General features: G+C 34.1%; 11 protein-coding genes across 11 annotated transcripts; 7 read left to right on the plus strand and 4 right to left on the minus strand.

Annotated features, from left to right (window-relative positions):
- Positions 1–1,395: 1,395 nt before the first annotated feature.
- Positions 1,396–2,473, plus strand: RO3G_09435 (uncharacterized protein; the record flags this gene model as incomplete). Its single annotated transcript, XM_067664020.1, has 2 exons — positions 1,396–1,438; positions 1,554–2,473. The coding sequence occupies 2 exons, from the start codon at positions 1,396–1,398 to the stop codon at positions 2,471–2,473; spliced, it is 963 nt and encodes a 320-aa protein (XP_067520121.1).
- A 1,158-nt stretch (positions 2,474–3,631) lies between these two features.
- RO3G_09436 (uncharacterized protein) lies at positions 3,632–4,567 on the plus strand (the record flags this gene model as incomplete). Its single annotated transcript, XM_067664021.1, has 7 exons — positions 3,632–3,715; positions 3,767–3,800; positions 3,852–3,966; positions 4,046–4,080; positions 4,136–4,233; positions 4,289–4,356; positions 4,417–4,567. The coding sequence occupies 7 exons, from the start codon at positions 3,632–3,634 to the stop codon at positions 4,565–4,567; spliced, it is 585 nt and encodes a 194-aa protein (XP_067520122.1).
- An 889-nt stretch (positions 4,568–5,456) lies between these two features.
- RO3G_09437 (uncharacterized protein) lies at positions 5,457–5,972 on the minus strand (the record flags this gene model as incomplete). The annotated part of the gene is made up of 1 exon (XM_067664022.1): positions 5,457–5,972. The coding sequence occupies one exon, from the start codon at positions 5,970–5,972 to the stop codon at positions 5,457–5,459; it is 516 nt and encodes a 171-aa protein (XP_067520123.1).
- A 2,840-nt stretch (positions 5,973–8,812) lies between these two features.
- Positions 8,813–8,953, minus strand: RO3G_09438 (uncharacterized protein; the record flags this gene model as incomplete). The annotated part of the gene is made up of 1 exon (XM_067664023.1): positions 8,813–8,953. One exon carries the CDS (start codon positions 8,951–8,953, stop codon positions 8,813–8,815), a length of 141 nt encoding a protein of 46 aa, XP_067520124.1.
- A 1,493-nt stretch (positions 8,954–10,446) lies between these two features.
- On the plus strand, positions 10,447–10,617 carry RO3G_09439 (uncharacterized protein; the record flags this gene model as incomplete). The annotated part of the gene is made up of 1 exon (XM_067664024.1): positions 10,447–10,617. One exon carries the CDS (start codon positions 10,447–10,449, stop codon positions 10,615–10,617), a length of 171 nt encoding a protein of 56 aa, XP_067520125.1.
- Positions 10,618–10,983: 366 nt separating this feature from the next.
- On the plus strand, positions 10,984–12,839 carry RO3G_09440 (uncharacterized protein; the record flags this gene model as incomplete). The annotated part of the gene is made up of 5 exons (XM_067664025.1): positions 10,984–11,417; positions 11,472–11,556; positions 11,615–11,667; positions 11,740–12,420; positions 12,467–12,839. The coding sequence occupies 5 exons, from the start codon at positions 10,984–10,986 to the stop codon at positions 12,837–12,839; spliced, it is 1,626 nt and encodes a 541-aa protein (XP_067520126.1).
- A 25-nt stretch (positions 12,840–12,864) lies between these two features.
- On the minus strand, positions 12,865–13,640 carry RO3G_09441 (mitochondrial 54S ribosomal uL24m domain-containing protein; the record flags this gene model as incomplete). The annotated part of the gene is made up of 4 exons (XM_067664026.1): positions 12,865–13,141; positions 13,199–13,302; positions 13,380–13,475; positions 13,533–13,640. The coding sequence occupies 4 exons, from the start codon at positions 13,638–13,640 to the stop codon at positions 12,865–12,867; spliced, it is 585 nt and encodes a 194-aa protein (XP_067520127.1).
- A 1,648-nt stretch (positions 13,641–15,288) lies between these two features.
- RO3G_09442 (uncharacterized protein) lies at positions 15,289–17,627 on the plus strand (the record flags this gene model as incomplete). The annotated part of the gene is made up of 7 exons (XM_067664027.1): positions 15,289–15,474; positions 15,533–15,730; positions 15,784–16,029; positions 16,104–16,206; positions 16,267–16,373; positions 16,450–16,692; positions 16,761–17,627. 7 exons carry the CDS (start codon positions 15,289–15,291, stop codon positions 17,625–17,627), a joined length of 1,950 nt encoding a protein of 649 aa, XP_067520128.1.
- Positions 17,628–18,475: 848 nt separating this feature from the next.
- Positions 18,476–19,165, plus strand: RO3G_09443 (60S ribosomal protein uL24; the record flags this gene model as incomplete). Its single annotated transcript, XM_067664028.1, has 3 exons — positions 18,476–18,491; positions 18,735–19,105; positions 19,163–19,165. 3 exons carry the CDS (start codon positions 18,476–18,478, stop codon positions 19,163–19,165), a joined length of 390 nt encoding a protein of 129 aa, XP_067520129.1.
- Positions 19,166–19,626: 461 nt separating this feature from the next.
- RO3G_09444 (uncharacterized protein) lies at positions 19,627–21,845 on the minus strand (the record flags this gene model as incomplete). Its single annotated transcript, XM_067664029.1, has 9 exons — positions 19,627–19,808; positions 19,859–20,158; positions 20,211–20,474; positions 20,524–20,811; positions 20,872–21,078; positions 21,197–21,322; positions 21,408–21,542; positions 21,598–21,708; positions 21,794–21,845. The coding sequence occupies 9 exons, from the start codon at positions 21,843–21,845 to the stop codon at positions 19,627–19,629; spliced, it is 1,665 nt and encodes a 554-aa protein (XP_067520130.1).
- Positions 21,846–22,449: 604 nt separating this feature from the next.
- On the plus strand, positions 22,450–23,930 carry RO3G_09445 (uncharacterized protein; the record flags this gene model as incomplete). Its single annotated transcript, XM_067664030.1, has 2 exons — positions 22,450–23,701; positions 23,842–23,930. 2 exons carry the CDS (start codon positions 22,450–22,452, stop codon positions 23,928–23,930), a joined length of 1,341 nt encoding a protein of 446 aa, XP_067520131.1.
- Between the last annotated feature and the right edge of the window lie 265 nt (positions 23,931–24,195).

A 24,195-nucleotide genomic window follows, 5' to 3' on the forward strand; every position in this document is an offset into this window, starting at 1 on the left:
TCATATGCATTTTTGAGATTGATTATTATTGAAGTATTCTTTGTAAAGACAATAAAAAATGTTTATAGGCCGTGTACTTCTTAGAAAGGAAAACAAATTACTTCGTTAGTTTATATACAAGCTGCTTTCAGCCCCTAATTATTAAATATACAAGTTCAAAGACATTAAAGCTTGGTTATAATGCATAAGGCTATCCAACACTTGATTAATGCAAAAAATTCTAATAAGATATTTTCGCGTTATCATTAAAGAATGTACGCCTGACTCTTAGTCATATCAACTGATTATAATTATATTTGTACATAAATCGAGTATGTTAAATCCCTATAACGAGTACATATAAAAGGCGTATCTTTTTTTTTTACTAATGCAGTTTATTTTATATTTTCAATCCCAGTGTAACCCTTTCTTTTCTTCTTTTTTGTAACATTTTTATTGTATCTTTTTAATTGTATTTTATTTCATTATGAATTTATCAGATATTGTAGATAGAGCAGCTGCAGAAAAGCGGGGATCTTTGGATAACTTGAACTCTTTTTTACCACAATCAAATAATCCCAGTAGCAGCAAAGAAGAGCAAAGATCTTCTAACGAAACAAAAATGTTTAATACTAGCGTACCAGCATATACCTTTGCATTCTCTCCACCACATCAAACACAGGTATCTAAAAGAAGCAGAGGACTGAAATGATAGAGCCAAAGTCTGAGAAACTTACTGATAAAGATCTTTTTATCTTGAATTTAGCCACCTATTACAGCTTGGACAGAAAGAGCTAAAACCATACGAAATGAACCTGAAAGAGTATTTCTTATACCACATAATGCGCCTCAAAGTTTAGAACATACATTACTAAAGCAAAACAAAACAATTACACCAACTTTAATTGACTCGCATTTATTACAGCAAATTGAAAAAAATAAAGTAATGCCATCAAATAATCAATCACCAATTCAGCAAACATCACATAGAATACCAAAAAATAGTACTCTAGAGCAATCAAGGAGTAATTTGAATCAAGCAAACTTACAACAGCAGACATCAAACACAGCAGCTTCAATCACTACGAATGGCGATGCTACTCCATCACTGTCTTCCAGCATCCAAACACCCTCCAACCCCACCATACCAAACCAATCAATATGTAGAGAGAATATTCCAGCTTCAAATTCTAAAGTCGGGAACGCTCTAAAAAAAATAAGAGAACAAGCCTATTCATTTTCAAAGTTGACAGTAACCGGCAGAAATGTTTCGGCGGAGAATATCGCAGATGGATATGTTCAGTTTCTAGTATCGCATGATCCTCGTTACCTAGAAAGTCTGTCGTCTATGCTTAGTGCTAAACGCAAAATTCTAACAGTACCCAAGACTAACACTCATGGTATAGCTTATACAATATGGGACCTATTCTGTTCAATATCAAGGCTTCAGAAGAAAGAGGTTTGTGTATACAAAAGAAGAGGAGATGCTTCTTTTTATCCCGCCTTTCTCTGATAATTTATCCTCTTTTGCTAGATAAAAAATTGGTCACAGTTAGTATCCATGCTTGGCTTAGATAATGCACATGGTCGTCCTCAATTTGCACAAAGAATAAAGCGTTGGATGCATAAGCACAAAATTGATTGTTATTTCAACTATTTACTAGGAAACGATTATGATTTTCATAATCCTCAATCATCTCGAAATAAATCTATTCTGTCGGTAAATCCCACTCCAAAGCGTAAAGGAAAAGAAAAAGAAGGTGTTGTTGAAGAGGACGAACTGGAAGGAGCAGACATGGATTATGTGAAAGACAATGATGTTGATTATGAGGAGGAGGAAGGACAAAGAGCAAGGCCGCTCATGTTACCACCTGGAGGCAAAAAGCGTCTGAGACATAACAGCGATCCAGAAAAAATGATTCAGGCTGCTAGAAATTTTATCAAACAACGTAGGGATAATGATTCTGATGGTGAAGAGGAAAACACTGAGAATGAAAGAGAGAAAGTCTTGCTTAATGGAAGGAATGAAAGGAAGAGAAAGGATGATGAGCAACAGATGAACGGTCAGAAAAATAAAATTGGACCTCTGTCTAAAGTAGAAAATAGCAATGAATATGTTCATAATCATTATCAGCAAGAGAATGAGGACGATGAAGATGAACTAGAATCAAGCGCTTCTTCCTCAGCATCGCCTGCTATAAGACAAATGGAAATACCAATAAATAACGCTATCAAGCGTTCATCGACATGCAATAATTGTGATATGCTTGGAGCAGAAATCATGTCCCTCAAAAAGGAAGTGACTAATCTCAAATCATATATGTCAGCGGTTGAAGATAGTTTAACAAGACAGAAAAAAGTTGTTGAAACAAGTCAACTATATATCAACCAACTGTTGTTAGAAAAACTAAAATTACGTGGGCATTACACCAAATGGAAACAGAAGCTTGCAAAGGATATATTAGATGGCCCAACAATACCCGAAGAAGAATGATATGTTCTCAAACAGAAAATACACTTTTTTCCGATTTTTATATGCTTTTTATTAAAAGTATCTGTTGAAACCTGGGCGATAAAATACCCACCCACCCGGCCTAGTTCAACGGCAAATAAAAAGAAGAGAAATGGTAAACTTCATCTTGAAGAGAAAAAAAAAGTGCTTTGTTCCAATTGAAAGATGTTAAAATCAATATGACAGGTGGTGCCATCTTCTTGAAATATGAATCTTTTGATTTTCTTTCTGTTCAAGGTTATGTATCCATGGAAGAAGATTTTTCCATAAATAATTGACATTCACTTCTTGCCTGCTATTGCCCTCTTAAAAGAGTCGAAATCCTACAACGTAAAAGCAACACAAGCAACTGCACCATTCTTTTCAAATTTATAAACTCGAGTAAATACACCAGTCTTGATATCCATCTTCTATCATATGGATGACTCGTGTGCCTCTTTTCCTGTCTATATTACTTTAGAATGTGCACGTTTTTGTTATTTTGAAGGCATTTACAGTGATTGTTTAAGCATTAAAAAGGCACAATTCTTAAATTTGATCAATCGTTACACGAACATATGACATATTTTGACTGACCATCTCATCAAATAACCTTTCTTCTTTCTGTTTGTCTAAACCATAATGTCCGATTCAGCAAAAACTAAGCCTAGTGTTATAGTAAAAAGGATAAACATACATTCTCTGTATGGACTTTATTGATATTTTATTGGCATCTTTGAGTAAAGAACTCGACTTTAGCAGGAGCAGGAGCAGGAGTTGTAGAGATATTGATTATGCAGGTTTTTATTTTTTTATAAAAAAGCAATGCCATAACATGAAAAATATAAACAACTTGTACATAGCCTACAGATGTTATCAAAACCAGGTTTCAGGTAACATACAAATGAATAATTTTTTTTTTTAAAAAAAAAGGAGACATATATCTGATACACACAAAAAGTCTACTAAAGCGTCAGCTCATTATAAGCAAGGCATAGCAAAAGCTTTTAGTAATGTGTTCAAGAATGAAGGATTTAGTGGTAATAGGATAAAAAAAGCAATAAAATGTGAACATGTAATGTTTACTCTAGACATGCAGCGTTTTATCGAGGAACATTACCTGTTCTCTGTATAGCAGGACCAAGAATCTCGTTACAATATATGGGTTTAGCATTTTACAAACCTATCTTTGAAAAATTAGAGGGAAAATTGATACCAGCACACAGTTCAGCTGGTTTAGCAGGCGTAAGTGCTTTATATTAAATGAACACGTTCTTTATTTATACTTCTTTAAAGATCTGTACAGGAATTACTCAAGCTGTTACTCTCGGTAGGTAGCAAATCTATTGATTTAGGAAATGATTAACAAGTAGTATCACAGTAACCCCACTAGAAATGATTAAAGTCAGACAGCAAACTGAAATGGTACAAAATCAAAAGGATAGAAAATACCATGGCTTGATCAATACCGCATCCATTATTGTTCGTCAGGAAGGGTAATGATAATAATATGCAATAATATCTGTCGTCTATAAAAGCTTATGCAATTATATGCAGTATTACAAAACTTTATAGTGGTCTTTTAGCCACCGTTGCACGACAATCTTGGGGTAAGATTCTTTTTCTTTTCTTCTCTCATTCACTGCTAATGACGCTATCTTAAAGGACTCTTGGTCAAGTTCTCTGCCTATGTTGAATTAAAAGCCATGTTTCAAAGAACTTCGGATAGTCCAGATGCACCTTTACAGCCTTGGCAGCATATGGTAAGTGTCGTGATAAGTCTCAATTCTTTCTGTGCAGTTGTTTACCCGTAAATAGTTCAGTGGAGGTATGGCCAATGTGCTTGTGGGTGTCTTAAATTCACCACCGGATGTAGTAAAAACAAGGTGAATTATTTATAATCAACGCATAAACAAGCACAAAAGGCTTAAATTGTAAAAACATAGAATGCAAGATGCAGAAAGGACTTATAAGAGTACTTGGGACTGTATAAAGACCATGGCTAAGCAAGAAGGACTTACATCTTTCTTTCGTGGATCATGGCTTCGTATCATCCGTATTGCTCCAGGTAAAAGGATTAAACATAAGATTATCTAGTTTGCTTAACTAGTCTACAACAGGAGGGGCTATTCAATTTGCGGTATATGAACAGTTATTGATCTTATTAAATTCAAAAAAGTAAAGCTTAAAGATGACAATCACAACTGTTTTGCAATAAAATGGTGATTATTCTATTTTCTGATAAGCATTGTTCCATCTAACCAAAATCAAATAAAATACTAAATAGTCTTGTAGACTTAGCATGAAAAGTTTTTGTGAGAATAGTTGTTGTCGCTGCCTGCATTTAGATTATCGTTGCATGTGTTTGATTTATTCAAGATCAACCAAGGGACAATTCACATTGACATATATTTAAAGAGGATAAATCTTGCTTGATACACAAAAGTGAGGGAGAAAAGGAAAGGGACAAAGATGGAAAAGGAAAAGGGAGCGAATGTTATTTTCTTTAGGGACATAAAAAACCAACAATGATTTGCTCTAACGAATTTAAGTTTTATTGCACGGTAATATAAAATTGGTTTAACAAAAAGAAAGCTTTTATTAGTTTATTCGATGCATTAAATGCTTCAGAATAAATGGGAACATGCAGAAAAAGGAGGAGAGGAGAATTAAAAGGAGTAGGGGAGACGGTATAAGTTTATGTCAAAATATTATTGTAAACAACAATAGATCCATAAAAAAAGCCTATAAAATATAGAGGGGTATGTATTAAGGTTATAAACATTATTTGTAATTAATAATAGCTTCATTTTTTTTTTAAAAAAAAAGAAAGAATATTTTTGAATGAATAACGAAATTGATTTAGTATATTGACAATGTATGAATTAGGAGTGAGAGAGGCTGTATATGCTTTGTTCAACAAAGCGTTAAGAAACCATTCATTATTTACTTGTATACGGTCTCCTTATTCCTTTTTCTTTTTTCATTAAGGTGCTACGGCTTGACTATGACGAATAAGACCAATATGAGTAGACCTGGCTTCACGTTCTTTCCAGCCATGGCTGTTCAAATCAAGAGCTACAGATCTCCAAGCCTGCTTGAACAATTGCTTATGCTTTTTGATAGATCCTAGCAAGTCGTGATCTTCATTCGTACAGCGGCTTTTCTTGAGGGAAGACTTTGCACGCAAAGTCTTAAAACGACCCCAGCAGCAACCACGAGAGCGATGAGGCAAGTATTTAGCCGAGATCATTGCCCAAGATAAGCCTTGTAAGTAACCTTTTTCTAACAAGTAGTCTTCAGTAGCCGTCCATGGCATACGGGTTTGCGGTTGAGGTTTTGTTTTGCGTCGAGGTGTAAAAGATGTTAATACGGTATTTGATGAAGAAACTGAAGAGGCACTTGACCAAGTCGTTATAGGTGAAGTTGGACAATAGTCAAATTCTTGCTTTTCGTATTGTTCAATCACGTTAATATCGTTTAATAAATTCTTTATATCCATTTTATAAGGTCTAAGTTTTTTTTTTTGTAAAATGCTTATGTAAATGCAAATATATGAACAAAAAATGATAATATATACTATTTGCAAGCAAATGATATATAAAGGTATATAGAAAGAAGATAAAGTCGATTTATATATAAAAAAGAAAAAGAATAAAAACTGTTATTTATATTTCTTTCTGTTACTCAAGCCCCCTACAAAAAGGCATTGTTTAAGCAAGATCAACAAATCACCTCGGTAATGAAGGCTTATGGGGGGTATGACTATAAATGTTACTATTTTAACAAACAGGCTCCTATAGATTCCTTTTACTTCAGTATAGTAACCAACCTGTCTTAATAAGGAGAGGGCATACATTAAGGGGGAAGGAATTGGGCATAATATATGTACGCATTTTTTATATCATGACTTTATAGTAAAAGTAACCATAAAAGGGAGGAAATATCATACAATCTCAAAAAATAAAAAAGCATGTAAAGTAAGTTCAAATCCTCCCCTTTTGTGAAACAATTTGTCAAAAATACTTGTCAACTACATTACACAACATTTGGCATGCGGCGATGATGACACGATTAAAAATAAATTTTATTTATAATAAAATATTTTAATGAGCACGCGGTGTCTTCAGCCTAATCACTTAAGCCAGATCAAAAGGAGCATGAAGGAATAAAAAAAAAAACACCCTTTGAGAGCAAGGGCAAAAAAAAAAGAAAGAAAATGGATATGTAAGGAGGGGGAGGTGTGTCGTAGGCATGTAATGATATAATGATATTTCCCATATTACTTACAGATTGAAGTTATGATAAATTAATTGGCCGATTGGGCTGAATACTTTTATCAATGTTGTAAAGTAAACTGACCGGCGCTTTACAAAAAAATAGCGCATTTTATTTTTTAATGATACAGTAAATATAATCTGTATCCATATAATTGTATCTTTTTCATATAGGCTCTACTAAGAATCGGAATGTAATGCATTTAGCTAATATTCAAAAGACTGAAACCGTTACTTACAAAAATCCTAGGAAAAACGGTTGAAAGGATTATAAAAATATCTAAGCACAGTGGAGTCATCGTTTATTGCGCGATTGGATTGTTTGGGGAACAAGGCTCTGTGAAGTCACAAGAGGAGGCAGGAAGTCTAAAATCTTAGGCGAGAAGGATGCCAGATCGATGATAAATCACATCAGAAAGAATCACTATTCATCTGGCCGAAATTGGGAAAAATTTCCGACAAATTAGAGTGTGGGGAGAAACCACTGAGGCCATTGACAAGGACCATTTAAGATTTATATTTAAAAGTGAAAGGACTGATATACTAAGTTGGAGCTATTATATGCAGTATTAATTTTGAACTGGTTGTTATAAATAAAAACCACAGGAAAGGTACTAACTCTGTTCAAAATGTATGTGAGGGCCCTCTGCTTTGCTTTATAGGCGGTCATAAAGATCTCATCCTTATGGACGGCAGTACACTTGTTCACTATTCGAAAGTAATCCAATAATAGAAGCAGAACAAAAGGAGTGTATATTTATTGTGTCCTCCACAGTTGCCTGGTTTAAGACCAATCGAAAACACAGAAGATAAATGTCAATGTAAAAAAAAAAGTCAAGCTCTTAGATATATTTATTAATGAATAGAGCAATGTTGAGGTAGACATGTGGAACTCACTTACAGAAATTATGCTTCAGCATATTCAAGCAGTTATTGATGCCGAGGAAGGTCGTACCTGGTGGTAAACAACCTACATTTTTGTAAATAACAAGCATTTAATACGGATACAGTATTATTATGTTCGCTAAGAGCTAAGTAATCAAAAAAAAATCTGGTTTTTGCTAAAGCAATTCTATTATACACAAAAATTCTGAAAGTTATTTTAAGCATTAAAAAACTTCGAAAAGTAAAATTTACTAGCCGACCAACTAATTTGCTTGATAAAAGTTTTTGAGAAATCTTGTACAGAATATATGAAAGGGCTGAGTGGCGTATTCACATAGAAATCATATAGTTGCGGTTATGCAGGTAAATAGTTTGTGATATCTAAACTAAAAATAGAAGACTTTTTATATATATATTATTATAAGCATTTTGAAAAATGAATATTTGAAGACTTTTCTTCTAATGAAATCAAGGCGAACATTATATCAAAAGGAGAAGCAGTATAAATAGGAGGGTTCTAATAGTAAAGAAAATGAAAAAAGAGTTTCTCTAATATTATTCAAAATACGATCGATTTAGAAGCAAATATCAGAGATCAAAAGAACAAAAAAGATATTGTTCTCAGCTGGGAAAGATGGTTAATTGATCACTATTGGTTAAAGGTGATGGGTTGATGATTTCATTACTTTTATCGCCTTTAAAAAAGTGTTACAGGCTGTGTTTGCATGCAAAAAGGGCGTTTACTTCTTTTTTTAGAATTGTACCTCTCCTTTCATCTTTTGACTTCTTTTTTCTAGAAGGGTTCTTTAAACTTACTAGAAGAGATTACACAAAACTTCTAAACAAAATTTCAAACCTAGATTACTATCTCTGTAAAATATATATAAATTAGCTCAGGGGATTAAGGGAAAGTAGTGTACAATGAGCAAGCGTTTGAACTAATATAAAAATGGATGCTCATGATTTAGTATGGATACCTGTGTGATGATTTTGGATACAATTTTAGTATGTTGAAAAGGAATATCTTGGATAACGAATAGTCAATAGAAATACCAGAGATACCATAATGAAGTGGACACCACCGTAGCAAAAGATTGAGTACTGAAACGAGAGAAGGAGCGTAGAGGCTCTAAAGTATGAAGGAATGCATTATATGTTCTGGGTGGATGTTGTTGTCAGATTAGAATTTCTGAAGGATGGTTGACCAAATGGGGTGCTTGCGGGGGTAGAGGACAAGAAAATGTTCAGTAGTATCAGTGTATTTTTGACAGAGTCGACATTGAGCAGTTTCCACAGCTTGAATTGTGTGCAGGTAAGACATTGTTGGTATCTTGATATTGAGCACCCTATATCAGACAGCACGAGCTTGCAGGAGCATATTAGCATTCCAAAATAACTTTAGATGACGTTCGGAGACCTTAATCTTGGACTGGTACATTAAGGAACTATTGATTGCTCTAAATTTAGCTGAGGAAAATTTTTGCCACAGAGGATGGGTACAAAATTGATGAGACAGGGAGACAGCTGTCTGATCATTTTCGAAATTCGGTAGATCCTTCAAAATGTATTGTCATAAAAAGGGGTGTATCAGTACAGATCTACGCTGTAGTATACCCTTATACAAGCGTTGACATAAACCCAGTTTCGTTAGGTACTGAAGACAATTTAATCATGTTTTGTACCTATTACAACTTTAAATAAAAGTCGCCAACCGTGTAAACATATGTATTTGTTGAAAATTCATACTAATTTCTCTTTGCATTTTCCTTCTTCGACAACTCCTATCCTTCCCAATACAACTGGTCAAGATATATCTCACAACAATTCATCTGAAACAGTTACCACCTCTGTGGTTAACAGAAAAAAAGAAATCGCTAAAAACCGCATGAATATTAGTTCGACACTGAAGTATGCTAATTCTGATTTATTAAGACTACCTACATATATGACTGAAGAAGAAGCAACAATAATGCATGAAAAATATAAACACGCCCTTCAATCTGTTCAACAATGAAAGATAAGTATCAGACCCATTTTCGTAAATCCAATACTCAACTTTAGAATAAAATAAGATATTAAATAAAATAAGATGTTAAATAAAGCAAGATATTAAATTTTCATCCCAAAAAAAAAAAAAAAAAAAAAAAAAAAAAAAACTCCTTTAGCCGAATTCTCAAAGGCAGTACAAGGAAGAACTCGCAATTTAGTATTAGGAAAAATCAAACCATTGTTGACAACATCATTACTATCATGTGCTTTAGAAATATAAATTTCAAGATAACAGCGGGGACTATCATTCAAAGGAACGCGTGCATAAACATTGAGATGTTGTTCCTTGAGTAACATCATACTCTGTTGGTCAGTATATTTGTCTCTGCAGTTCGAAATATCGATCAAAAATGCGCCTTTCGTTCTAGACGATCTGAATACTCTTTGCCTGTAAAGTGTTTAAGGTCGAATCATCGTCAATATGAGGATGCTCAATATGATTATACAACAAGGACACTCTATTTGCTGCTGTTACTGCTTGAGCATAAGATTTGTATCTAGCTTTACGATTGGGTGGAGAGAATGTAGGCTCCACCACCTGGAGAGACTGATAAGAATTAGAAAGAACCATGGCAGTCAGTAAGGTGGGTAAAACCTTCGTTATAAGTAAAGTGGGTGACCTTTATATTCCGCCGTCAATCCATGATCTTCACGATTTTAAAAACACATGAAGCTTATTTTATACATGGAAGGTATATTGCCACTTATTTTTTTGAAATGTTGGATTACTAAGAATTGCTTGTCCACTAGTCTTTTTTTAATAGCATGATTAATGATATCCCAACAGCTATTGCAAGACAAAAAAGAATCAAAGAAACGGAAAGATACGACACCCAGATACCAGAGTCAGATTTCGAAAAAGATGATGCTCTCGAACCAGTGGCTTTTTGGTCTCCAAAAGTCGACAGGTCTTATAAATCTACTCTACCCAACTAACTTCAACTGCAATAGTCATCTCAAACTCACAAAAGTCATATCTATACTCGTGTATTTACTTTATGCTATTCTTTTATTTGTACGAACTATAATATGACTTTTTTTTATTAAACTATGACATTCAAAGCTAAAGTAAAAACCTATAAATATCATATCTGCTTTCATAGTCTTCATAACTATAGAAAATGTTATACTTCACCTAATGTATCCAAGCCTACTTACCAAGTAGCTACTACTGTAGTGACTGTTGCATAAACTAAGGCGCGAATTTTTTCGCGTTTTTTACTTAATTTTTGACGGTTGCTCTTTTTGGTATTTTCTGCGCACCTTTTTTTTTCCATTTTAATAAATTGGTACCTTACAAAAATGCCACCTTATTCACCTCAGCGTTCTCCCAAAACAAATAATGTATATAGCAAACCATACAGCCCTTCGAGAAGCCCTGTGCATCGTGTTCAATCTACTAGAAGCCCAATTTCTCCTAGAACGGGTACGCCAAAGAGCATTATTCGGAGTAATCTAACGCCATCGCCAAAGCGAAGAACACAAGAAGATTACTCCTCCATGACACTAGAAGAATATATAGCTATTGGAAAGCAAAATACCCCTAAATCTGAAGCAAACAAGTCTCCAACACGATCAAAACCTCTAGAATCGTCGACACATTCCACAGATCTTCGTGATCAACGGATTCGGGTATGCGTTAGAAAAAGGCCCCTTAATAAAAGTGAGGTGTTGTCCAAGGAAAAAGACATTGCACAATTATCTGGATTAAGGACAATAGATATTCTTGAACCAAAGTAAGAAAGATAAAAAAATATTTATTGAAATATTTAGTGACTCATAATAAAAAGGGTACGAGTGGATCTTACGCAGTACATTGAACAGCATTCATTTACATTTGATAATGTTTTTGATATTGACAGCTCTAATATAACAGTAAGTCAATGAACAAAAATAGAGTATATTATAAAGATGAATGATAGATTTACCATAGATTTACCAAAAAACAACAAAACCTTTAGTAGAACATATGTTTGAAGGAGGCAAGTCAACTTGCTTTGCGTTGTATTGTATTTTTTTTTATTTTTTTTTTTCATGATCTAATTTAATGTACAATAGTGGGCAAACAGGATCAGGGAAGACATACACCATGCTAGATCCAAAACATGGTCTCTACACATTGGCAGTGATGGATATATTTAGGCTGTTAAATAGAGGACGTTACTCCCACCTATCAGCATGGGTCAGCTATTACGAGATTTACCAAGGACAACTGTATGACTTGTTGAACAGCAAAAACAAATTGATACCCAGAGACGATGGAAAAGGAAATGTAGTAATAGCAGGCCTAAAAAAAGTACAAGTTAATAATGTGGATACGTTAATGAAAGTTTGCGATTATGGTAACAAGGAGCGAACAACGAACAAAACAATAACAAATCAATCATCTTCAAGATCACACGCAATACTGCAGATTTATTTGAAAAAAAATAACAAGGTGCATGGAAAGCTAAATTTTATTGACTTAGCTGGTAGTGAACGAGGTACAGACAGAGGCAAAGACAGTGATGCAAAAGTTAGAATGGAAGGTGCCGAAATCAATCGAAGTTTATTAGCACTGAAGGAATGCATCAGAGCCCTAGATCAAGAGCAAAAGCGAGCGCCTTTTAGAGGAAGTAAGCTGACGATGGTGCTTCGAGATTCATTTTTAGGAAATTCTAAAACGTGTATGATTGCGACTATATCACCAAATACATCTAATAGTGATCACACATTAAACACTTTGAGATATGCTGACAGGTAAAGCGGTGCGCATATAGCAAGATATATTACTAACACAGTGTAGAATAAAAGAGTTTAAAGGTGAATCCGACACAAGATTAGCATGTTCGGATGTGCAGGATGCACCAGAGATTGAATTTATGGATACTCAGGAAGATATTACTGATGAAAACACAGCACTTCCACAGATAACAAAGGAACACGTAAAGAGTTTTTTGAATGAACATTGGATTGAAATTCATGAAAGTGAAGAATATCTGAAAATAGCAAAAGAAATGCTGCGTGATATTAATTTAGCCTCAATGGATTCAGATGATTTTTTTGTAAAATATCGAGATTATTTAACAAAACTATATAACTTGTTGGAAAAGAAACTTTTTACAATTCAATGTTTACAAAACAAGATTAAAGAAGAGCTTTGTTCTGACGATGAATAATAATAAAGGGATTGTATTTATGTATTTATGCTAATGAAACTGTTTTCTTTTTGTATACATTTCTAAGTTCTTTAACAATTTCGGAGGGAAAAGGAGGTTGCGTAAGATCTGGCTTATATGTAACAGCAAGTACATCATCAGCTGCTGTTGTAAATTGTTCTTCCCCACTTTGGTTATTGTATTTTCTTTCAGGTTTAGGAATTTCGATCTCTGTGCCCTTTACAAATCTTGTCCAACGGGAAACAATACGTCCATCCTCCAATGTCTTTTCAATTTTACGTCGATCAATACGAGTAGGCATCCTAAAAAATTGTAAATTAGCCGGGATTAATATAATTATACTGTATGTTCTTTTTTACTGTGTATCAGGATGAAGAAGCATAACGTTTGAATAATGAATAGGCATCTCTTTTCTAAAGATACCATCAGGTAGAGCAGGCTGCTTTGGAACGTGCTTTTTTGCCTGTCAAATCAAACTAGTGTTAAAAACAGGTTTTTTTTTTTTTTTTTTTTTTTTTCTCGTTAATGTTCTTCATTTACCAATTTTTTCCCCTCTACAATCAAAGTGTTTGTTTTGCGATCAACAGATTTCACCTCGCCTATGGTATCTTTATCCTTTCCAGCGATAACTGCAACCTAATTTTAAGATTTAATATTTTCTGCTTTAAGCATGTTTTGTAATCTGTAGCATACTTTGTCTCCAGTAACAATGTTCCATTGTGTAATTCTGTCCTTAGGCTTGACCCATTGGTAGTTGGGGGCTACACGGGAACTAAGGCCTTTAGATCTAACTCTGTGCATATTAAGCAAAAAGAAACAATTTTCCCAATATTATGGGGGGCTTGCTTTTTAAATTAATCCCCTCATTGTGACTTTTACCCTGCTCGCTGAAATTCAATTGCACTTGTAAATATATCGTCTCAACTAGCGTTAAGTTTTTTGAGGTGATGATACAAGAAGAGCTATTTTAATGCCTGGCTAAGGATACAGTCCTATATGCAAAATGTTTTCATAGACGTGATCATAAGTAATTTATTATATTTGGCGTTGTTTAATTACAACTCGAGTCATCATATTTGAGAACTCACTTGTTTTCCCATTTTTCCTTCATCACAAGTTATTGCAATAAAACCTGAACTACTTATCAAGCTTTATTTCTTCAAAGGTGTCTTCTTCAGCACCTGTATATTTCATAGAGATGGTTGAGCTCTCATATAAATGCTTGAATTACCGTAGTATAATGAAAGCAAATCACAATAAACCTGTCATTAGTTTTGTCCGTCTGATCAGTGGCATCTTTCCATGTTCACAAAAAACGTTTCCTTTGTCGTCTTCAAAAAAAAAGAGTAACTCATAACTTTAATTTCTTAGAATAGGAACCCAAAGCGCAAGTATATTTCTCATAAATTTGTAAGTAATTTTGATACAACTCTACAGCCAAACACAAAATAAGGAATTGGTATTTAAAAGATACATGTAATTTTAGGAAATCATGCATCTTTTATTTAATCTGAACCTTAGCTTCAAATTAAATATGTCGCTACAAAGCAAGTAAAAAATAATCTGCTTTTTCCCCTTTTGTAATAATTTTTATGTAGAAATGAATTTCTGAAAATAAAAAAGGTATGGAGAAATGTTTGAGCATTTTCTGGACTTTTTTATGGACATTAAAAGTTTCCGTTATATGATATCATTATCGAAATTATACTACAAATCTTTTAAATTTTGTCCTTGATGAATTTACCTATGCTCAATATGTTAGCTCAGCAAAACTAAGCTGTCCTCATATTTCAAAAGATGCAGTAACTAAAAAAAGCTCCTAGCAATAAATACGGTTCAAATCATAGTTCTTGAATTTGTCATCAAGGAATAACAAAAGCCGAGCTAATTCTTTTACTAGCCTGACCATTGTGTCATATTCGTAGTCCATACCACGATTTCAATTATTACTAGAAGTCTTAAGTAAGGTCATCAATCGCTTTTGACAGGTGCTTACAATTGATTTGACAGAATGTGCTACTCTTTTACCAAAGCAACAATATTCTCGCTAATTTGATATTTTAAAAACTTTAGGTTCATAAAAAACGTTAAAATACATTTTCGGTTGGCTTAAAGTATGAGACGCATCATTTATGTGTGCTTTAATATCTACTGTTTTACATCGTTAATAGTCTCCAACTTCTAAAGGTTGATTAGTTGCCCAACAACCAAATGACTCATAATTCATATCTTATCAATACAAAAGATTCTCTTGAAGATATATCTTTCCGGTGCTATTCGCTTTCGAGCTACTAGTGTTTATAAAATGAAACTGATTCGGAACATTACGATTATACTGTTACAAGCAAAAGGAAAGAGCCCAATAGTTCTAATAGAAACATATATAAATACGAGGAAGATTAACTTCATTTCATATCACTTTTTTTTTCTTCTATTTACAACCTGATTTATGAAAATGCTTATTCAAGCTTTCTGTCTTCCTGTCAACCTTGATACCAGACTCGGTATTCTATCTAACAGTGACTTTATTACAAATTCTCTTTACGAAAAACAAGCTAGCTATCTTCTTACTGCTGAAAATATGAGCTCATTGCTAAATAAACGTATGGATACAACAACCGATCACAATGTTAGGGTAATTTGTAACATTACTATTGTATGAAAATAAGTATAATCAGTATGCTCTTATATAGCTTGTTGTTAAATTGAATTCTACCGAGCTATTCTACTTATTCCATCCGGAATTTATTGACGCTTTGGACATGCTATCCAAAGCAAACAAAATTGATACAGTAGTTAGTTATAATGAAACTCCTGAAATTTGTTTGATTGGGCCTGTTGTTGGTGTTGAGATAGCCCAGGTTCAACTTCAAGTCTTGTTTGACAAACTAGTAAGATTATCTTAGTCTTAGTTCCGAACACATGAAACTAATGCATTTTATAGTCTGGCCTTTGTATTGGTTCTATGTACATTCCTCTTCACCTTCAACTTCTTCTTGCTGGTAGTTTCTGCAAACATATTAAAGCCGTTTCACAGAAAACAGGCGTAAATATTTACTTGCAACATCCTCTTAGTCAAACGTTTGGATGTTTTGTTGATCCTTATGACATTGGTACTGTTTATATGTCCGGTGAGATGGAGCAGATTGAAGTTGCCAAATTTTATTTACGGATGTTAATGGATCAAAAGGTAAAAAGAAGCAAACTAAAAATTTCTGTCCTATACATATTTAGTAGACGTACTTTGATCTGTTCTCTTTTTAGGACAATCATTTGTACAAGTTAAGCCTTAATGTAGATCCTGTGAAAATTGATTGGCTTTTGATGAACAAAAGAGATGAGCTCAAGAAAATTATGAATGATAATGGTAATAATATTGTTTCAACATCAAACATTCGCTAATATTTGTTAATGTATAATTATGAAGGGTCATTCATCTCATTTCCTACTATATGTACTGAAAGCGAAGAAATTAGAGTATTAGCACAATGCAAAACTGAAGCTGAACATACAGTTCATTTGTTGAACCAGTTGGTAAACCTCATGCTATTTTATTCGTTTACTATATAATAACTACTAAGAAAAACATTCCCTTCTGTTGTTAAATTAGGTCTGCGATATTTATGAGGTATCAATTTCATTCAAGCTCAATGATGTAATGGAGGAGACATATAGTTTTCAGATCCAACGGTTTCGATTCCTTGACAATTTGTACGAAATTTTATCTCAAGTTTCCACTGCCACTCAAGCCGAACTTACCTACAAATCAGAAATTGAAAGGCTTTACATGGTAGGAACACGAGATCAAGTGAAAGATGCTGCTTGTAGAATTTGTGAATTTGACTACTTGACTGTAACTTTTATTTCTTTTTCATTCAAAAACATACAAAAGCAAACTAATCGGTATATAAATATTCATAGGACGAGATTTCTTGGGCTGCTTTTTCAATCGAATTTTCTACCGCAGATAAAGATTTTGTGATTGGTAAAGGAAAAGGAAAGATCAATAGAGTCAAGGCTAGGTGCGATGTTTCCATGCGGTTTTCATCCTACAGTGAACACAATACCCTTTTACGTATTGAGAGTCAATATCTGTCCAAAGCAATCAATGGCTACCTTATGATGCTTGAAGAACTTCCTGCTGAGATGTCATTCCATATACCAGAGTCTCACCATCGTCGCATTATTGGGGCTGGTGGTAAAAACATTCAAAAGATCATGAAGGAATACTGCGTCTATATCAAGTTTTTGAATACTGAAGATAACTCGTCGTCCGAAGATGGTAACAAGGCTCGAGACAATGTAGTTGTCCGTACTCCCATGAAGAATAGCCATAATTTACCGAAGCTCAAGAATGCTTTAATCGCTTCATCTATCACTGAAAAAGTTGATTCCTCAGACGAAATAAGTCAATTTAGTAATGTTGAGAACCGTTTAAAATTCGTTGGCGTTGATCTGAATGATCCCGAATTGGAAGCTTGCTTATTAAGTCCTGAGTTCTTTGCTGAGCTAAAGGCGAAAATGGAAAAGGTCAGCAACATAGTCTTACATCAGTATGTCAAGCATCCTCATGGTATGAAACAAAACGTTAGCCTAGCTAAATGCTTTGAAGAGACGAAAAAAGTATTAGTGTATGTGCTTCAGTATGAAGATGGTCAGATAAATGAAGCTGATGTAGCCAAAAATTTCATCAAGGAGAGAATTGAGGCTTGTGGGCATACCTTTACAGAGTTGAAGATGAAGGTCAGAAACTTACTCTGTTACTTGGATTTTATGTATGAAGGTTAAAATAAACAACATATTTTATTTTTCTTGTTTGGGTTTGGCTTTGAGACTGAATTCTGTAAAACAAAGATATCGACAAAGTAACTTAGCCTGAGACTTCCAAGATAATCATCCATGAGGTCTCACTTCATATATTTACTTTCATGTTGAAATAATAAGAATGCTATTTCTGCATGATAAAGTAAATTACATTTAAATCATACTTGAATGGCTCAATTATTATATTTTCATAAATTCTTACTGTAATAGAGTTCAAATCCTTTGAAATCAACTTGAATCTATGTTTAGTAATGAAATGTTTATGAAGTAAATAGAAGTAGTCATCAGATTATGTTCCTTTAAGTACGAATAGATTTATTTTTTTCTAGCAACGAAACTATTTTACCGTATACAGATAATCTTATGTACTACAAACGCTTAAATATATGCAAGAAATCTTCATATTAAATATTGGAATTTAATCATGCTAGTAAGCATAGTAAGTTTAAAAAAAGGGTTCAAACCTAAAGAAAAGATAAACTTATAAATAAAACATAAATTTTCTGTTTGATTGAAAATCCATTTAATGTATATCGTAATAAATCCAAGCATACTTTCATTGCTATGAATCATAAATGTCCATACGAAGTTTAATAGCCAGTGGCACTCGAGATCTGATATTTAAAAAAAAAAAAAAAAAAAAATAGCAAAAATGTTCGGTCCGGACAAATAGACAACTAAGGGAAGAATCATGACAGCAAGGCAGTGTGTGTGGGTAAAGACTGAAGGATCTGACAAAAAGTAAAGTAGTGATCCATTCAAAAAGATCCTTTCTCTCTCCTTTTTCATATTCATCCTTTCCCATTATAAAGATGAAGTTCTCTGCTGGTAAATAATTTTTCTTTTTTTTTTATTAGATGGATGGATTTTATTCTTCAGTTCACAGATAAAAATGATGGATTGAAAAAACAAGCTTTCACGAAAACATTTAACATATATTGCGGAACATCAGCAGGTCCAATACTACTACATATTTTCAGCAATGCCCATTCATTTTTATTCCAAGAACATGAAGAATAAGCCATTCACTTCCAACTCGATCAAGAATAGTTCGCTTATGTATTTCTTTAGATGTCAGTTCCTCTCGTAGAAAGAGCAGAAAGTCTCACTTCTCTGCCACCTCCGATGTCCGTCGCAAGATCATGAGCGCACCTTTGTCTAAGGAACTCCGTGAAAAGTACAGCGTTCGTTCTATTCCTGTTCGCAAGGACGATACTGTCATGGTCGTCCGTGGTACTTATAAGGGTCGTGAAGGAAAGATTGTTCAAGTCTACCGTAAGAAGTGGGTCATCCACATTGATCGTGTCTCCCGTGAAAAAGTCAACGGTGCCACTGCCCCCATTGGTATCAGCGCTTCCAAGGTTGTTGTTACAAACTTGAAGTTGGACAAGAGCCGTATTGCTATTCTTGAACGTAAGGGAAACAAGGATGCTATGAAGCAGGTAACATAAAAATTGATTGAAAGTCAAAAGATGTGGATACTTACTGTAATTATTTAGTAAATCTGTATTTACAATACTTTTATTCTCGGTTTGTCCAATAAAAATATTTTTATAGCTCAAAATACAGTAATTGTACAAATGCAATTTTTCAAATGTGTGTACATCATAAGGAAAGAAAAGTGAGAGAATAATAGTATTGGAAGTGAAATAAATGTTTCAATGGCAAGGATTATGAGCTACTGTTACTATTGAAAGAATTGCCAAATAGTGAATATGCGGTTAGCTGTTACATGCATTTACCACAAAGAAATCACATATACTCATGTTGTATAAACAAAAAATATTTTATTATTTCTCCAATGCACTGATTAAAGCATTTGTATATTTATATAGCTCTGAGTCTTCTTTGATTTGCTTCAAACCATTCAAGGTATTGGATTTAACTAACTCAATAACACTTCTTTTTTCAGGTACTTTTTTTTTTCAATAAAATGGTTAGTATATACTCCATCTCGCATTGTCTATTCAAACATACCTGATCTAACCGTTTCTACCATCTTACAGAGTAATATGCATGCATTACATTTAATTTGGACTGGTATCTCGCTCTTGTTCGAGCATATGTCGTTGGAAAGAACTTGTATAAGCGACATTTTCCCTTTTCCTTCCACATCGTAAGTGTTTGTTGTAAGAAGAGGAATGACTATAATGAAAGTTATAATTTGATACAGGACTATTATCACGATTGTTTACCTTGTATTATGTTAGAACTATTCTCTTTATCTGAGAAAATCAAAGTCAAAGCCATGATACCATCATTTTTAAGAATAGGAAATTGACTTGTGCAGATCAATTCAGCAATAGGCTCAATGGTACTTGTTTCTAGCAACTTGTTGCGTAAATTATTGTTATTTTTCTCGACCCAAATCGTCTTTATCAAATTTGTTATCACACGGGTAGCTTCACTTTTTGCTGCTGGATCATCCACCCGTTTAATAAAGGAAACAATCAGAGACAATACACCTTTGCTCACCACTTCAGATGCATTTTTATCTATAATTGAATTAGGTTGTAACCCATTTTTGTATTTACATCTTGAACTTACAGTTTCCATTACACAATAATTTGATAATACCAATCGTGAGAAATTGATTTCTTTTGAGCATATCCTTTGATTCTTCTAACATTTGAGATACAATGCTAATACAACCGTCTTCACCAATAACAGGCTTATTTGATACAGGAAGACATAAGTGTTTTAAGCATCCAAGAATAGCATACTGAAATGTGGCATTCTCAGTTTTTTGAAACAAATCGAGTAAGTATTTTGATAATTTATATTTTTCGACCAATTCAATACAATGTTCATCTGTTTACGTCAGTAAATAAAATATTCTTTTTTCCTTCACTGATTTTACCTGATCTGGCAAGGTTTCCAAGTGCGTAAACCGCACACTGTTGCACTACATCTATAGGGCTACTCATCATTGCAAGAAATCTCGAAAGGATATGCTGATTATTATAGAGGCTGTCCATCTTTGAATCTGTAGAAGTAGCATAGATAACAACTCTCATTACAGCTTTCTTAATTTCGCTCAATTTTTCTTTGTCTTCTGCATCCAAATCAGTTTCAATGCTCGTATTACTAAGGAAATCTAATAAGGGGTCCAATGCTCCTAAATCAATAATTTCATTTTGAAGGGCATCTATGCAATTTTGCTTTGTTAAGTATGTGTTCTTCCTTTTCCCTTTCTTTTTGAATTTACCATCATCCATGATGATTTGAAGCAAAGTATCCAATAAGTTTTGCAAGTTGTCCAGGTCATCTAAATTGACTAAATCATGGCGAATCTTTTTGATATAACGTTTAACAGTAAAAGTATCTGCAATCATTTTCCGCGCCTCATCCTCTGCAACCAGTCCATCTAATATTTTAATTGCCATAGTCATTGTTCCATCATCCTCTTTATTGTCTATATTGATCAATTCAATAAGAGCTTTTGCTGCTCCACATTCACTTAATTCAATTTGAATAGGTGCTATTGTTCTTTGTTATTGATATTCGGCTAAACAAAGAACTCATTATCTTACCATAATTCATGCTACTATTCAAGTAAAATCCACACAGAAAACGTACTAATTCTTTATTTTGGCTCTTTAAACAAGGTGATACGGTTGAAATAACACCAGCTTCTTTGACACGCTTGCGGTTACTTTCTGTATAAAAAAAAAAAAAAAAAAAAAAAAAAAAAAGCAAGCTTACAGTTAACTTCTCTGTAATTTGTAAATGTGTTCTGCTTACCATTGTCAAAACACAAATTTCCTAAGACACGAAGTGCTTGAATTTGAAAATTTGTTTGTTGATAAGGTACACGCTGAAGAAGAGTTGCCAAATCTCGAATGATATTTGCTTCACCTAAAGGCGTACGAACAGGCACTACAGAGTAATAGATTTAGAGAGATGTCGGCATTTGACAACTTTTTTACACTACCTGTTCGCGCTGCATCGGCTAAATATTTGCAGGCGCTTGCAAGTTCATTCCATTTTCCTTGGTCAACTAGGTGCGCTTGTCCAGAAAGCTCCTTTAAACAAGCGACTGATTCTACAATATCAGCGCTATTAACTGCAGGATGTATAAGTCTTTCGTCTAGAAATGCAACACCTGTTTTATGGTTTTTTTTATTTACTTTCAGGTATTGTTTCAAGCTTTTGTCTCAAACTGTCAATGATGGCACTCATAATCAACTAAAAATAAGTTTTCATTCTGAAAAAGAAAGAGAAGGGGGAGTGAAATAAAAAAACAGTAACCCGTCAAATTGAATGTCCGTCAGGGTCCAAATTTGGAATTCTTTACATGCACCACTAAATTCTTGGAATTTCAAACAAAAATATGTGTACGCATTGTTTCCCTAATAAAGAAGCAAAGCAGATAAAAAGAGTTTAAGATTAATTTAAGTTATATAAGGGTTCATTGCCTATCAGTACCGTTATTACACTATTTCCAAAAATCAAAGTTGCCGTAACATGTCGCAGTTGCATATAAATTCTATTATAAAACTTTACAAATTGCGACTTTAATTTCTGGAAATAGTGTATATGATTATTACCTTTTTAAAAAATAAAAAAGTTATCTCTAAAAAAGGTAAGCAAATAAACTTTTTTGGAAGACATCAGAAAGAAAAGAAAACGTCTCTGCTGAAGGAATGTATATTTTAATAGGAACTCGATAAATGAATACTTGAATTGTCAACCAACAAAAATATGGAAAGTTTTTCATGACTATAAAACTATTTCATCCTCTTTTTTTCTTCTTTTTCTCGTATTATCCTTCAGCAAAAACACGATGCGACCCATCTATACCATTTCTGCAGCCGTTGCTTTTTTTGCGGCTATTGGCTTTGCTTCTACTAATGCTGATTTCAATCCTGTTAACTTTGCTGATACTGAAGAGACCTCTATTTCATTAAGCGAGAATTTTGTTACTTTCCGCTGGCTGGGTGACTCTGCTATGGCCCAACAAACTTTTGATCTTGTTGTTGAAGATTCAGCACGTATTCAAGTGACTGACTACAAGAACCGCGGTGATAGCTTTGAGGTATTTGATAATGGTCAGTCCTTAGGAACTACTAGTGCAGTTGAAGCCAATGTTGATGAACAAGTATTTGCTGCTACTCCTGAAGAAGCTCTGGACGACGAACGCTTCAGTAAAGGCGTATTTAATTTAGAAAAAGGTGAGCACAAGATCACCATCAAGGCTACTGGTCCTTATGAAGCTGGCACTGCTGCCATCCGTGTATTGGATCATGCCAACTTTGCCTTTAATAAGAAGGATGATGATGACGACGACGATGACAATGATGATGATGATGATGATGATGATGATAAGGACGACCACGAGCACCACGATGATGATGATGACGACGATGATGATGATAAGGACGACCACGACCACCACCATGATGACGAAAAGGACGACCACGACCACGACCACCATCATGACGACGAAAAGGACGACCACGAGCATCACCATGACGATGATAAAGATGGCGACTGGCACCACCATGATGACAAGAAGGATGACTGGCACTATGGTAATGAATGGCGCCATGATATTGACTGGCACTACAATGACGACAAGAAAGATTACGGGCACTACGGTAATGAATGGCGCTATGATAACGACTGGCACTACAATGACGACAAGAAAGATTATGGGTATTATGGTAACGAATGGCGCCATGATAATGACTGGAACCACGATGGTCACTACGATAATAATGGCTACCATGATAACGACTGGCATTATGATGGTCACTACGATAATAATGGCTACCATGATAACAACTGGCCCCACGATGGTCACTACGATAATAATGGCTATCATGAAAACCACGATAATAATGGCTACCATGAAAACTATGATTATAATGGTCACCATGAAAACCATGATTATAATGGCCACCATGAAAACTACAAACAAGAGGATAACAAGGGACAACATAAAGATGAAGAAATAAAGCATCCCTACTATGATCTCGACCTTTCTCATACGATTACAGTTACCAAAACCATATGGGTTGAAGGAGATATTCCAAGTAAGCTTTATTTTATGAAATTATCACAATTTTATTGATGTTTAATTAAATAGCTTCTGTTCCGTAAGATGAATCAATGAAAATACAGATCTAATGATCAAAATCGCTCACATTTGTTTTAAACTATAGAGAATCTTTAGATCTTGGTACTTTTAACTATGGAAATGACAATAACAATGGAAATGAACGTGACCACGACCGTAACCACGACAAAGGCCACTTTCATTAAATAACAAAAGATAAGGCACATTAAGCATATTGTAAGCTATATGAATGATAAAAAACAGTCTTTTTAACTTTCTATCTTCAGTGTCTTTTGAACCACGGTCAACTTTAATTTATTCATAATAAAGCTTCTTCATTAATCTTTTTTTGTATGAGTTGGTAATACACTTTTATAGGGTTCTAAAAAAGTCGTCAACAGAATTTCCAGTGATTGCCACAGTTGACGCAGGTGACGAAGGTTGTCATTGGTTCATCCGCACTACGTGTCT

This window comes from Rhizopus delemar, genomic scaffold (genome assembly GCF_000149305.1).
Source record: "Rhizopus delemar RA 99-880 supercont3.7 genomic scaffold, whole genome shotgun sequence".
Taxonomy (NCBI): Eukaryota; Fungi; Mucoromycota; class Mucoromycetes; order Mucorales; family Rhizopodaceae; genus Rhizopus; species Rhizopus delemar.